Genomic DNA, 13,582 nt, shown 5'->3' with positions numbered 1-13,582 from the left:
TGGCCTGTGATTAACTGATTCAGGCAGCCGCTTTTAGGTACTCAGAAATAACTTTCAGTCTGGCTGCTGCCTGAAATGAATAGGCTGATTTTGGAGGTTGCCCTATGAAAGAAGTCTTCCTGGGGGGAGGGATCCCTGCTTTGCCAGACTCCGCCTCTGGGACACTTGTTATGATTCAGCAAGTCCCAGGGGCCTTCAGAAAACTGGCCGTCCCTACCATTGTCACACGTTGGTATCAAATCATCCACTGTGTATCTGCCTCGGGGTGGAGGCCTGTAATGATCTCCCACATTTTCATTGTCTGGTGCCATGCCTGGTACCCATTAAATGAGACTTGAGCAAATGAAACAGATTATGAGGTAATCCCTGATCAGCTTTTAGGGTGATTTGTTTTTTCTCCAAATGGCTTTCTTCCATGTTTCGTTTCCCCAACTGCAAACTTTCCTCTTAAAGTAGTAGTCAGGGCTGCTTAGAATTGTAGCAGTAAAACTGTCTAGTAGACACCTCAGCTCTTTGATTTAGGGCCACTGCAGACTGGAGCAAGTCTTCCCAGGGTCCCTCTCCCATCCCCTTCCCCACTTTCCAAGCCCTTTGTAAACTTTCTCTACTTTCAAAACATAACAAGGGCTGGGAAGGTGGCTCAGTGGTAGAGTGCTTGCCTTGCATGCCTGAGGCCCTGGGTTCGATTCCTCAGCAATACATAAGCAGAAAAAGCCGGAAGTGGCGCTGTGGCTCAAGTGGTAGAGCACTAGCCTTGAGCTGAAGAGCTGAGGGACAGCGCCCAGGCCCAGAGTTCAGGCCCCACGACCGGACCCAAAAAAAAAAAAAATTAACAAAATCTCACTCCGAAGAAGGCCTTGTCTCTTCCTTCACAGAGAAAAGCAAGTGAATTTTCACAGCTTCAACTACCATAGCTACTGTAATCCCCCATTCTTCTGCATCTCATTCCAGAAAAGGTTTCCTTCTGGATGAGGCTGTTGGTTATCTCTCTCTAGGCTCTGCGTTGAGGTCCACTGGCCTTCCTAACACCTGTTCCAGTTGTGTTCCCCTCTCCTGGTGCCTTCCCAGAATGATTGCATATACTTTGACTACTCACAGCACTCACAGGCCACTCTTGTCACCTCGCTGCGGCCATGTCTGTCTTCCTTTGCATGTCCAGGCTTCTTGAAGCCTGTGTCTACACTGTTTCTGTTCTGGTGATGTCCCTGCTATTTGCCTCCACTCTCCCCATCTGCCCGAAGTATTTTCAGCCGTCACTGGGAAGTGCCATGTGATTTCTCATCCCTAAATCCAAGGTCTAATTCCAAGGCTCCCTTCTCAGTAGCATCATTGGACATGACCATCCCTTCCTTTCTAAGCCTCTTGTCCTACGGTGTGCGCTGGACCCCTTCCCTTCTGCCTCCTTGGTGTCTTGGGCGGGCCTCTCTCCCCCTTCCACACTGTCCTCACTGACCTCCCTTCCTACCCTCCTCTTGCTCTCAGTGTGCCCGCTGCCATCAGTTTAAACCCACTCCTCCCCTCTGGCTTAAGGTTGATCTGGCCTCAGGTGACTCCACTAATCTCGTCTCACATAATTCCCAATACTTCCTACTACCCGTGCTGTAGCCACCAAAGCTTTCTTCCAGCTTCCTCCTGTCCTCACTGCCCACCGTGTTATTCCTTCTGAGCCACACATCCTGCCTGCTTGTCATCCAGAGGGGCCTCCATGGGCTCCCCCTCCCAAGCAGTGCCTCCATTGCTTTGTCGCATGACCCTATGTAAAGACTCTGCACAGCATTTCAGATTTACTTCATAATTGTCTTTCTCCTTTGCCTCCATGGTAAGCTAAGTTTTATGAGCCTCTTGTTCGGGACTAGGATGGATAAAGCACTTAATAAATATTTGCCTTCCCCTCAAAGCCTTCTGCAACTTCCACATTCCCTGACTGGGTGAATGGCACCTCTCTCTCGGGCCTCCCTTGCTATCTGTCTGACCCTCAGTACCTTTTAAGCTCTTCACTTCTCCTCATGCCCATTGTCTCTATGAAAGGGAAGGGCACATCGTTATTCTCCTGAATTACTTCTAGTAGCTTCCATATTCCTCTCCCCATCATGTAACCAGATGAGTTTTCAGATATGATCCCTTTACCACCACCCCATCACAGCCAGAATTCTCATTATTGAAGGGTAAGTTACTACATCATAGAAACACCTGCACAATCTAGCCCTTGTCTATATTCCCAGTTTCATTTTATTTCAGCAATGTTACCCTTGTACCCTTAAGTCATTACCAGCATGAAAGACTTTTATTTCCTGCCCAAGCCTCAATCCCTCTCACCTTGGGCATTTGCACATGCTATTCCCAGTGCCTGGAACAGAGTGAAACTACCCCCTACCCTGCTTTGCTGAGCTAACAGTTGCTCACCACCCAGATCTGCTTAAGGGAATCATCCTACAGGAGGCTGTTTCTGACCTCATAGGACAGTGGGTGCTTCTGTCCTGTGTCCCACAGTGCTTAGGACTAACCTCAGTCCTCTTTTCATCACAGATTCCTAAGAACCTTGTGTGAATACTGGTCTTGTGAGTAGATGAGAAGGAAATTAACTTGCCCAAGGCCATGCCAATTATTAGAAAGCAAGCCCGGCTAAACTGGGTTTTCAGGCATTGCATTTGTCACCCAAGGTTTCCTATCTTACTGAAACACAATATTGATGTTTTATTTTCTTATTTTTTACTACAGCCAGACAGGTGTGAAGTCTATGTCCCATCCTACCACACAGTCACCATTTTTAGCCTAATTATTTGAGTTATTCCAGATTGTATTTGGCTGGTTTTTCCCAGGCAAGCTGTCTAGCTGGATTGAGATTGTTTGTATTTATTTTGTATGATTTTAAAAAAATCACATGTAGTCACATTTGCTATATGAAAATGGCAAAAGCGTCTACGTTCACAAGACTGGTAAGGCTTTTTTCTTTGATGTTAAAATCTATTCCTTAGTGGATGGCAGAAAAATGGGATGTGTATTGAACCCACTTTAGAAAGATGAAAGTAGGAGGAATTAGCTGAGTCTTACCCTAATGACAAGCTCCAGAATGATAGTTAAACCTTATTAAGGTCAAATGACCTTTTGCAGAGTGTCTGAGTTTCCTAAATGAGCTACAGCATTGCGTTCTGGCTAATTTTTATAACTTTTTTAAAAATAGGACACATTAGTGCTGTTATAAACCTTGTTAATTAAGCAATAATCTCAAATGTTCCCTCGCAGAGGGAGACTTTCCCACCAACTGTAGGTGATTAATAACTGGAGACTAACAAAGCCTTTTCATCAAGCTGAGGGGCCATTCAGTGCCATTACCCAGGAAATGAAAGTGATCGGGATTCTGCAGGGACCTTTCTGCAAAGCTTCCTTGTGCCCTTCTCTTCCTACCTCTTGACAGATGCTAGTGGCTCTGAGGGTCATCAGACCCACTCTCTTGTCCTGTGATCTCTCTCCTGCTCTTATCTCTTGCTAGAAAGTTAGATTTATCTAGTTTTGACATCCGTCTTCGTGGATAGTGGCATTGTTACCCAGAGAGGATCCCCCTAAAAGTTGCATGGCATCTAGGCCCAGGGCCATTTTGAGTACCTAGACATGTCACAGACAGCTTTACCTTTCTGTCTCTCAGTTCTTATGGAAAGGTGGATTGAGAGGTCAGGAAATGGTGGAAATCAATTAAAAGCTTTTAAAGGGTGGAAATCAGTAACACCTTTCTCAGTAGCAAGGAAAGCAAAGAAAGAAGGCTGGTTGAACCCATACCTGAGAAAGGATGGCAAGAGAAGTTAAGCTGATTTCAGGCCTAAAAATGCAGGTGTTCTGCCCTGCATCGACGCTTTCCCACTAGGCTTCCTCTTCTCCCGTGTGAGTGGAGAGAGAAGCACAAGTTAGTATTACGATGCCATCCTAGGGTTAACCTTCTGCATCTCAACATTCAGCATCTCAAAGATTATTTGCTCTAAGCTGGCTTGGTAAAAGTAAAATCTTACTTATTTTCCATAGCAATTTCTTAGTCCTGGATATTTGTTTTATTGGGGAGGGAACCCAACCTCAAAGAATTCAAGTTTTCTGTGATTTTGCACACCTTACATTGTGCCCTATCTTGTCCTCTTATGTCCACAGTTTTTATTTCCTCTCACAGTTCCCTGGAAAAGCATTTATTCATTCACTTAACATATGTTTACTTAATCTTATTTCCTCTCCAAGCACGCTAGAGATTAGAGAAGGGGGAGAGAATCTAAAATTGAAACCTTATATTTTAAAAAAAATGCCTATTAATTTCCACATACTCATGGCATCCTTCAGAATGATGCTCTAGGGTTTGTTGTCCTTTTTAATCAAGTAAATGGTCCAAAGCAATGTTTTACAGGTCCCCAGGCTATGAGATTAGCTTAAAATCAGGCTCTAGTGAGGCTTGCTTTGGGCTGGCTCTTTGCCTCCCCATAGCAAATGGTAGGCTCAGTATGAGAGTAGCTGTCAGTTTCTTCACCACAATGAGATACCACTTTTCTGCACCAAGAGTTGTCAAACCCTTAATAATATGGCAATGTCAAGTGTTGTTGAAGATACAGGGCAACTAGTACTTGTATACATTGCTTTTAAGAGTTATAGTCAATGCAGTGTTTTAGAAAACAGTTTACTAGGCATCACTTAGTGAAGTTGAGTGTGCACTCATGCTAACATTTGGCAATCCATGCCTCAACTGATAACTAGACAAGTTTCTGTATATGTACCCCTAAGATATGAGTGAAGATACTTGCAAAACAAGGATCCATGGACAGCTTTGTATAACAAACTACAGTCTGACAAAAGGATACTATTCACCAGTGAAAATGAAGACATACAGCTATACACTTCCAACGGATAAGTCTCATACTATAACATTTAGTAAAAACAGCAAGTCATAAGGATACATAGAGATAGACATATTCATAAACAGCTGAACACGGGGAAAAATAAAATATATATTTAAGGATATATACATATATGTTACCACTAAGGAAAGAAAAGCCAAAATTTCAGGAGAGTGATTATCTCTGATGACAGAGGGGGGAGGGGAGGAGAGGAAAGGAGAGGAAAAAGGGAAGGGGGAGAGAGAAAAGGGAAGGGGAGAATATTAAATACACCAAAATGAGATATTCTGCATATTTCTACCAATAACAAGTGCTGGAAAGGATTCAAAGAGAAGAGAGGGTTGGGGAGATGCATCCAGGAGGCTTACGGGGCTCAGTAAAGTCCTGTTAAGCTAGGTATTGGGCTCATGGGTGTTTCATTAGTATTTAGGTATAAATTTACAGTATATATCTACTATTTTCTAAGTACATTTATAATGCATATTTTAAAATATAGTTATACAAGATAAATGAATTGGTCTTTGGGAAGTATGTCAGGAGGTATGTCCCCGCCCTCACCCTTAAAAGATTTGCTTGCCAACTCACCATTAATCCTTGGCCTTCTTGTTTCTTCTGCCTGTCTAGAGTGTTTGTATGACAGAATAGCACAAGAAACTGTGGATGAAACTGAAATTGCACAGAGACTCTCCAAAGTCAACAAATACATCTGTGAAAAGATCATGGATATCAATAAATCTTGTAAAAATGAAGAACGAAGGGAAGCAAAATACAATTTGCAATAAACTTTGGATTTTTCATAAAGCCTTTGTGTTTTCCTTGCGAGGTGTGTGATTTTTTTCGAGCAATGGTGCCATCCAAAGTCAGACCCCCTCCACATGGTGGGGGGCGGGTGTGGGCAGGGGGCCAGTAGGAAATTAGGGCCAGCAACTTGATCTGAACTTGGACTTCATACTTCAAAAAAGGCAGATGGATTTGCTGAGTGCCACAGGTGTCGTATGGGGACAGGAAAAGCACTTTTCAGAAGATTGCAAAGCGTCTCTGAGCTGCTTATCACTTGACCACAATATGGACTGGTATTTTTACCATCCAAGGACTTGTATCTTGTTCCTCTATTTTGTTCTAAAATAAAGCTTCATTAATTCTTGATGTGGACAATCATTGCCCTCATTTATTTATAGTATTAAGTGTATAACAGAGGTGACTCATATGTCATTCAGCCTGGAAGGTCTTTTCTGAAGAGAAACCTTCAGTCTGAAGGAGAAAACAACCCATAGAGGAATCAGGTGCCATCCAAAGCTCTGAAGGGCTGGGTCAAAATCAGCATCAATAGATGAATTTTAAGCCAATCAGCTTATTCCAGGTATTCTGAGATTCAGCTTCCTTGATAATTGGAGTCAATCCTTGTTAAGAAAAGGGGGAGGGCAGCAGTAATGTTGAGTGGCGTGAAGAAATGGCAATGTCGCCTGCGAACAGTCTGTTCACTCTACCTTCTACGAAGTGAGCTTTCGAACCACACGACTTCTTTTAAATCTCATGCTGTATTCAGTTACTGAATCTCTGAGGTGCCTGGAATGTTTTGTCAAACTGCACTCAGTCTTCCTGTTCATTTGCACTCCTGTTGATTAGCCGTTGGGAAAGAACAAACTTCTCGCTTTGGGTTTAACCTAATCTCAATGTCTCCAATGTCTATTTTATAGAAAGAAGATAATACCTATCTTGCAGAGTTGTTGTTAGGATTAGAGATAAAATATATAAAGTGCTCAATAAGTGTTTGTAATTGTTATTCTCTTCATATTTTTATTGGCTCTTAGAATTGTTTGGAAAACGTGGCCCTATAGTTTTGCTAGTGGTTTATTCCTTAATTGATAATCTGTAAACAAAATCTCAGGGTTATTGGGGTGAGTAGAGTGGGTGGCTGTCACTTTGATACCTTTTATTTCAGTAAATCCAATAATTCTTTGTAGTATAAACTATGATATGCTCACTAATAGGAAACATAGTTGATCATTTTCTTTGATAGTATTTTCCTAGCTGTCTACAAACTAGAAATGTGATCTTGGGTCAATAACTTCTCAGAGTTCTTATCATTGTAATGAAGAAAATAATGTCCACCACAAAGGCTATATGGATAAATAATATTTTGTGTACTGCAGTTTGTTTAAGTGGTTAGCATAAGCTAATCCCTTTTACAAGGTAAGTAAAGTTTGTGATGTGTAGTAGGTGCTCAATAAATTTTTGTTAAGGAATGTTCAGTTTTATGGCACAAGGTAGCTTGAGCATGAGTACTATAGATTGTATGAGAGATTGGAAACCTGTGTCACTGTTGAGCCCATACCCCTTTTTCTCTAGCATGGTGAAATGTAGACACTCAGAGGCGCTGTGCATATTCTCAAAGACAAATACAATATGGAAACTGCTTTATAAGTATTTTCAGGTTAATGGGAGAAAGTGGGAAAAATAAAAATGCCTGATGAGCTGGGCACCACTGGCTCATACCTGTAATCCTAGCTACTCAGGAGGCTGAGATCTGAGGATCATGGTTCAAAGCCAGCCTGGGCAGGAAAGTCTGTGGAGACTTTTATTTCCAATTAACCACCAGAAAACCAGAAATGGCTCTGTGGTTCAAGTGGTAGAGCACTAGTCTTGAGCTGAAAAGTTGAGGGATAGCACCCAGGCCCAAAGTTCAAGCCCTACAACCAAGAACAACAAAAACCTGATGAATCTGAAAGTGCTTTGTGTAATGTATGATCTTTGCATTAGGGACAGAAGAGACATGAGAGACTGTGGGAGCTGGGTCCAAGTGTTTGTTTGACCATGTCCAAACAGGTCACTTGATCCGTAACAATGACTCCTAACTGGAGGCTATTGTGGAGAATAATCTGATAGTATCTAGAAAAGAGCCCTAGGAATCACCTGTATGCAGATACCCGTTATTCTTCGCATGGGATCAGAAGATCTTGCCCACTGTTGAGATGGTTTTGAGCCCCTGACATGTGCTCAGTGCCTGCAATTATGTGAGCTCGGGATTTTCATCTTGAATCATTGAGCCTGATGAAGAAATAGGCTCAGGAATGGATAAACAATGTCTTGTTCTAAGGTCCTGGAGCTATAGCAATGGAGCAGGATCAGAATCCAAGTCTGAGAAACTTGTCCTTTTACTTCTAAGAAAGATAAGGGGGAATATAATGGTCTGGTTACCAATCTAGACATTTTACCTCTTAAGTTTAGGGGTAACCCAACCATTTTGGATACCATTTCTAAGCATGTATTTTATTCAAACGTGCAAAACTTAAAACCATTTTGAGTAGCTGATGGTACCTAGGCTTACCCAATCTTAAGAATTTACTGAAGTGCTTAAAATGCATATTCCCAGGCTTTGCTTGGAGAGCCTGATTTAGTAGGTCTGGAATAAGGCTGGGGACATGTATTTTAACACAAGTGCCACTTTTCAGGAATATCCATTTAATAGAACTTATCTCAAGATTATTTTAATGAAGGAATGAATGTTTTGTAAGTATAGAAAAGAAAATCTAAAGTGCCTGAGGATACTTTACTTGGAATTGAGAATAAACTTCTCCTTAGGTAGCTAGAAAACCTGCCTTAACATCTTGCTTAAATTTGGTCTTCATGTTCAGCAAATGCTGTGTAGCTGGTGCAGTGTAGAAGGTAACTTTCCAGACATCAGTGACCTGGCTTTCTTCTGATTCTTGTGACAGGCCAGTGTGTAATTTAGTATGTGATGGTCCATGGAGTGGGAAAAACTTGAATCAATGAGTATTAATTAGACTTTGTCTTCAGTAATCCTGGCAAGTTCTCTGTTACTAGATGAAACCAAATGATGAAAATTGACTTTATTTCATTGTTGGAAATGTGTGATAGTGACTCTTGTGTCCCTATTGATTTCTCATATGCATTTCTAAATGATGACTTTTTGTAATTATAAAGAAATAAAAATGACTTTATACTAATTTCATAAAGATAGGAAAATCCTCCAAATTGCATTGCTGGAAGTATGGTGATGGAGCTGACTGTTATTGGGCATACTAGTGATCCTAGCACAGGATCAAGTGTGAACCACCATGAAGGTCAGAACTGCCAATTCCAACATCCAAAAACTGGATAGATATAAAACTACACTTGAGTTAAACATTTGGTCAGCTGCCAGGCCCCTTACAGTTGGATCTCACCTGCAGCTCTGCCAGTTTGTGAAGGGCCTCACCGCATACTTTCATCCAGAGCAGCAGTACAGTGTGCATTCATGTTCACAACTTAGTGCCTACTACCTCACTTGAGGCAAGTTATTTTCTTTCCTTAACATTGACCAATTCATCTGCAAAGTGGAGACAATAATACTTAGCTAACAGGCTGGTAGGAGGCATGATGATATAAAGGTACCAGGTAAGAGGGTGAGTGACCATTAGTACTGATGCTGAGATTCCTCTGCTCTCCTGCCCTCTTCCTACACCTGTTCATTCTTCATCTGAGTGTGCTCCTGCCCTGCCTCTAACCTGTTGATCTTTGATGTAGGGGCCTTGGATAGCATACCTGCCTCTGGCTCTCTAGAACCTGCTTATTCTACAGTTTAGGATGTAGGGTCATCCCCAGTGATGCTAAATGGTCTCACTCTTTGCTTCAGTCCCCACCTGCTTACTCCTGGCCCATTTGCCCTTCTGTGGAAATTAGATAGTTTATAAGTAAAACTTACATGAGGATGTTCGTGTAGAGCAATTATTTTCCTCTGTTTAGTCCAATTTTTTTCCTTCCTTTAGTCCAAAGGAATTACATTTTTCTTATTCTTTACACATGTAAATGAGTATGATCACCTTTAAAAATTATTCTGCCAACTTAATTTGGTAAAAAAAAATAGTACCTCATTATATTGCATTTGATTACTATCCACGTTGTATATTGCTCCAGAGGTTGGTTCCTTCTTTATAGAAAACTTCTTTAAAACCTGTTAGCATTTCCAGCCAACTCCATTTCTATATTCAGTTTTCTCATGGCCCAATATGATATTTTGCTTTTATATCTACAAATATGCAATCCATTTTTAAAATATCTTCTTTTAAAGGGATTGACCAGCTTCTGCCAGGGGGTTTCCTAAACTCATGACAACTAAGGGTCAAAAGTGATCTTGGAACTACCCTTGGTTGAGATGGCCATGCTCAATTCATGACAACCAGCTTTCTACCAGAACCAGGCTTCTGTTAAGCTAAAACCCTTTTCCCTGAGACTTTTAGACTTGTAGAGTAATTCAGATTCTCACACTAAAGATACAGAGAATGCTTCTACTCGTAGCCCTTTGTAGAGCTGAATATGACTATCAGAACCTAGGCAAGTTCCCTATTTCTTCTACCCTGTCACTTTAACCATTATGCAGTTAGTTATGGTGATTGTATTGGCCTACCACTGTGCTAGACCTTTAGTCCCAGTGGGTTTTGTTTTTTGTTCTGTCTTATTTTTTGGCTTCCTTTTTGCTATCCTCTTTCATCTTAACTGCTCTTTAGTCCCACCTGTTCCTAAATTTTGATTTTTTTTCAAATATATTTCTTAAATGAAATGCAGGACTTCCCATTCTTCCCTATTACATTTGATCTTGTTGGGTGCAGACAGATGATAAGGACCTGCTTTTCCATTTTTGTTCAAAGTTCAAAAGAAAATCTGAAGGAAACCAAAACCTCAAAAGAGAAGCCAGCCATAATCTCAAGGGCCAAGTCCAAGTACATGTCCACTCCTGAGAGTTCTTTGTTGTATCCAGGGCTGTGGTTACACTGTGCATGGCAGCCTGTGCCATCCAGTTCTCCATGCACCTTGCTCATGTAGCACCAGGTGAAAACACTTGCCTCTTCAGCCTGATTTCATAGCTATTATTTTAATAACTTTCCACCAATAAGTCCAAACTAACTTCTGATCTCTTCATTGTAAACTTTATTGTCTCCAGTTTCTTACCATTGGAGCACTGCTGCCTCTGTGATCACTTAGATTGTTTTCCTTATGTTAATTTGCTTTTTAGAGTAAATTTCCAAGAATAAGCTAACTGGGTTAAAGGGCAAGAACATTTTTATAGTCCTTTGTTTGTACTATTGTATTGCTTTCCAAAAAGTTAAGCCACATCTTAAGCAGTGTGGACAGTCATGTGCCATTTTCCCACAACTTCACTAGTGTTTGCAAGTTTTAAAGTTTGGCAGTTTAGCTTACCATTTACATGTACTTTTTCAGCTTCTTATGTGAATTCTCTATGCATATATGAGGGATTTTTTCAGTATTTTATTCTGTATCTTTCCTCCACCTTTGATAGTAAATAAACATGATGCTTTACATCTGTTTATACATAGATATTTCTGTTTATTCATCTATAAAATCAGTGGATTGTTACAATATCCAGAGCCTTGAAAAATAACAGTATATATCAATTTGATACTATTTCTAAACATCATTCATTTTGTGTTATTTGCTATCCTATAGATATTTGAAAACCATGTGCCAATTAAAAAGTTGGCTACTTTATCAATTTTTAGGACTAAAGCCAAATACTTTATATTTTTATCAAGCAATCTATAATAACATTTAGTGAAGTAAGGAGTAGTAAGGTCCTCCAGTGTAGACCCATCTTTTACTCTACTTGCTCATTAGTATTTTTTGTTGAATTATTTTTTAAGTTAAATTTTGTCAATCTTTATTTAAATTTTAATTTGTCAAGGTGATGTACAGAGGGGTTACAGTTACATAAATAAGGTAGTGAGTACATTTCTTGTTGAACTTGTTACCCCCTCCCTCATTTTTCTCCCACTTTCCCTGCTCCTACACCCCTCAAGTTTTAGAGATCATTTTCAACGAGTTGAATTATTCTAGTAGCTAGGATTCCTCTGTCTTGTTGTGGAATGGATAGGGATCGGAGATATAACATTTGAGCTTTAACCTGAGGGACAAGAATGTCTGTGAGATCATTTGTCTTCCCATATGTCTTCTCATCCACTTATCTTTAACGGGCTTCTATTTAGCCTGTGTCTAGCACTCTACCAGGCACTGCTTATCTGACTAAAGCAAGAAGCCATACCAGTGTGGCTTCAACCCCTAAGCTCTTTCTACTACACCAGGAGGCCCTCTGTGGCCACATCTAACCTAGGATGTGGCAGTTTACTGTTGACACTTCACTGACTGGTAAGGAAGTGAGATTCAGAAATCTTAGTCTCACCACTGAATATACTCAAAACTTATCCAGAACTTACCTCCTTACAGAATGCATTTGTTATTCATCAAATACTTATTCCATGTTGTCTAGGTGTCCATCACTGGTCTAACGTATGCTGCTGAAGAAAAGCAAAGATCCTCCTTTATGGAGCTTAAAAATCTTAAAAGTGTATGGGAGGGCATGATACAAGATAGAATGGGGAGAAAATACGCAGTAAGCACAATATATGAGAGGACAGTGGAGGGGCTAATGTCATGAGGAAAAGGCAAAAACTCATCAGAGTAAGGCAGATTGAGGATCGGAGGCAGGGTGAAGGGCAGGTTGCATGAACTGAAATCTGAGTAAAGAAGGGAGGAGAGGAAGAGCTCCTGAGACAGAAACTGGCAGTGTGTTTGTGATGTTATGTTTAGGGCCTTAAACACATCCTGTCTACTGATAGTGCCTGTTCTACTCTCAGATGAGGGGGTCGAAGCCCTCAGGTTTGTAGGTCTCTTCCCATTATTTTCCATTTCCGCATCAGGAAAATGATGGTTCTTAATCATCGCACTGTTGGTAGGACAAAACAAAAAAAGTATGCCAGGAATCTCCTGGGCCAGAGACCAGATGTGGGAGATGCTCAGCTGTTGGCACCCAATTTGATATCAGATTACCTCTCTTTCCCTGACCCTTCCTCTCACCAGACATGATGCTAGCTGGAGAATCCACCCTACCTACGTGGTCCCGAGTGAGTGCCATTATTCTCCTGATCTGTGCCTCATCTGAAGGCTTGTTCTAAGGATTCAGTCAAATCCCTAATGCACAATGTATGTGCGCAAAAGCCTGGACTGAAAAAGGTCCTAGGCTAAGCCCTGCTTGGTAAAGTACATCAAATCTCCAGCCAGGTATGTTTGCCCTTACCATCATTCCTAGCACTGCATATAAAAATGTAAAGAATCAGTCTTTCCTCATGAGCAATCATGTCATCTATGGAATTAAGGTGCATTCTCATGATAACTGACCTTTCTTACTAACTGCTGACCTGTGTCTCAATGTAGAGGTTTCTGACGATGGTGGCCCTCATCTTAATGACCATGATTTCTGCTACCTCAGATGTCCACATTGAACCTTGTCCTGCCCCTTCTAATTCTCCTCCCACCATCAAGGCTTCGGAGCCGCTTCCTCTCCCCACCTCCCCACTCTGTACCATCTTCTGGTAGCCTCTGGTAGACTCCTGTCAGGCTGCCATGACATGTCCACCTCTCACTGGTCTGTAAACATTCTAAGTTTACACGTGGACTGCTACATCCTTGTGTGAGTCCCTGAGCCCTAGCACAAGGCTTGGTACAAATCAAGTAGCACTTTCTCTGGAAACAAAAGATTGTAAGAAGCCAGAGAGTAAAGCAGCAATTTTAACCTGGAGTGTTTGTCTCGGGGGATCAGAAAAGCCTTTCCTGAGAGGCCTTAGAAATCCTGGCCTCCTCTCACTGGGTGAAGATTGGTAGACCATCCCAGATCCAGGAAGAAGGAAAGGGTGACAGTGGCTACA

General features: G+C 41.3%; 2 protein-coding genes across 3 annotated transcripts in view; both read left to right on the top strand.

Moving 5' to 3' along the window:
* Positions 1 to 6,009, top strand: part of Bend5 (BEN domain containing 5) — a 50,354-nt gene extending 44,345 nt beyond the window's left edge. For both annotated transcript variants that reach the window (XM_013016962.1, XM_013016963.1), the window contains exon 6: positions 5,490 to 6,009. In XM_013016962.1, coding sequence (XP_012872416.1) covers positions 5,490 to 5,647 — 158 coding nt within the window. In that variant the 3' untranslated portion in view covers positions 5,648 to 6,009. The remainder of the gene's footprint in view (positions 1 to 5,489) is intronic.
* The window catches only part of Agbl4 (ATP/GTP binding protein-like 4), a 977,755-nt gene that overhangs the window by 795,659 nt on the left and 168,514 nt on the right, over positions 1 to 13,582 (top strand). The gene's annotated exons all lie outside the window — the stretch shown is intronic.

The sequence above is a fragment of the Dipodomys ordii genome, unplaced genomic scaffold (genome assembly GCF_000151885.1).
Source record: "Dipodomys ordii isolate 6190 unplaced genomic scaffold, Dord_2.0 Scaffold33, whole genome shotgun sequence".
Lineage (NCBI taxonomy): Eukaryota > Metazoa > Chordata > Mammalia > Rodentia > Heteromyidae > Dipodomys > Dipodomys ordii.
Note: the sequence above shows the minus strand (reverse complement) of the source record. Positions and strands in the feature narration are given on the sequence as shown.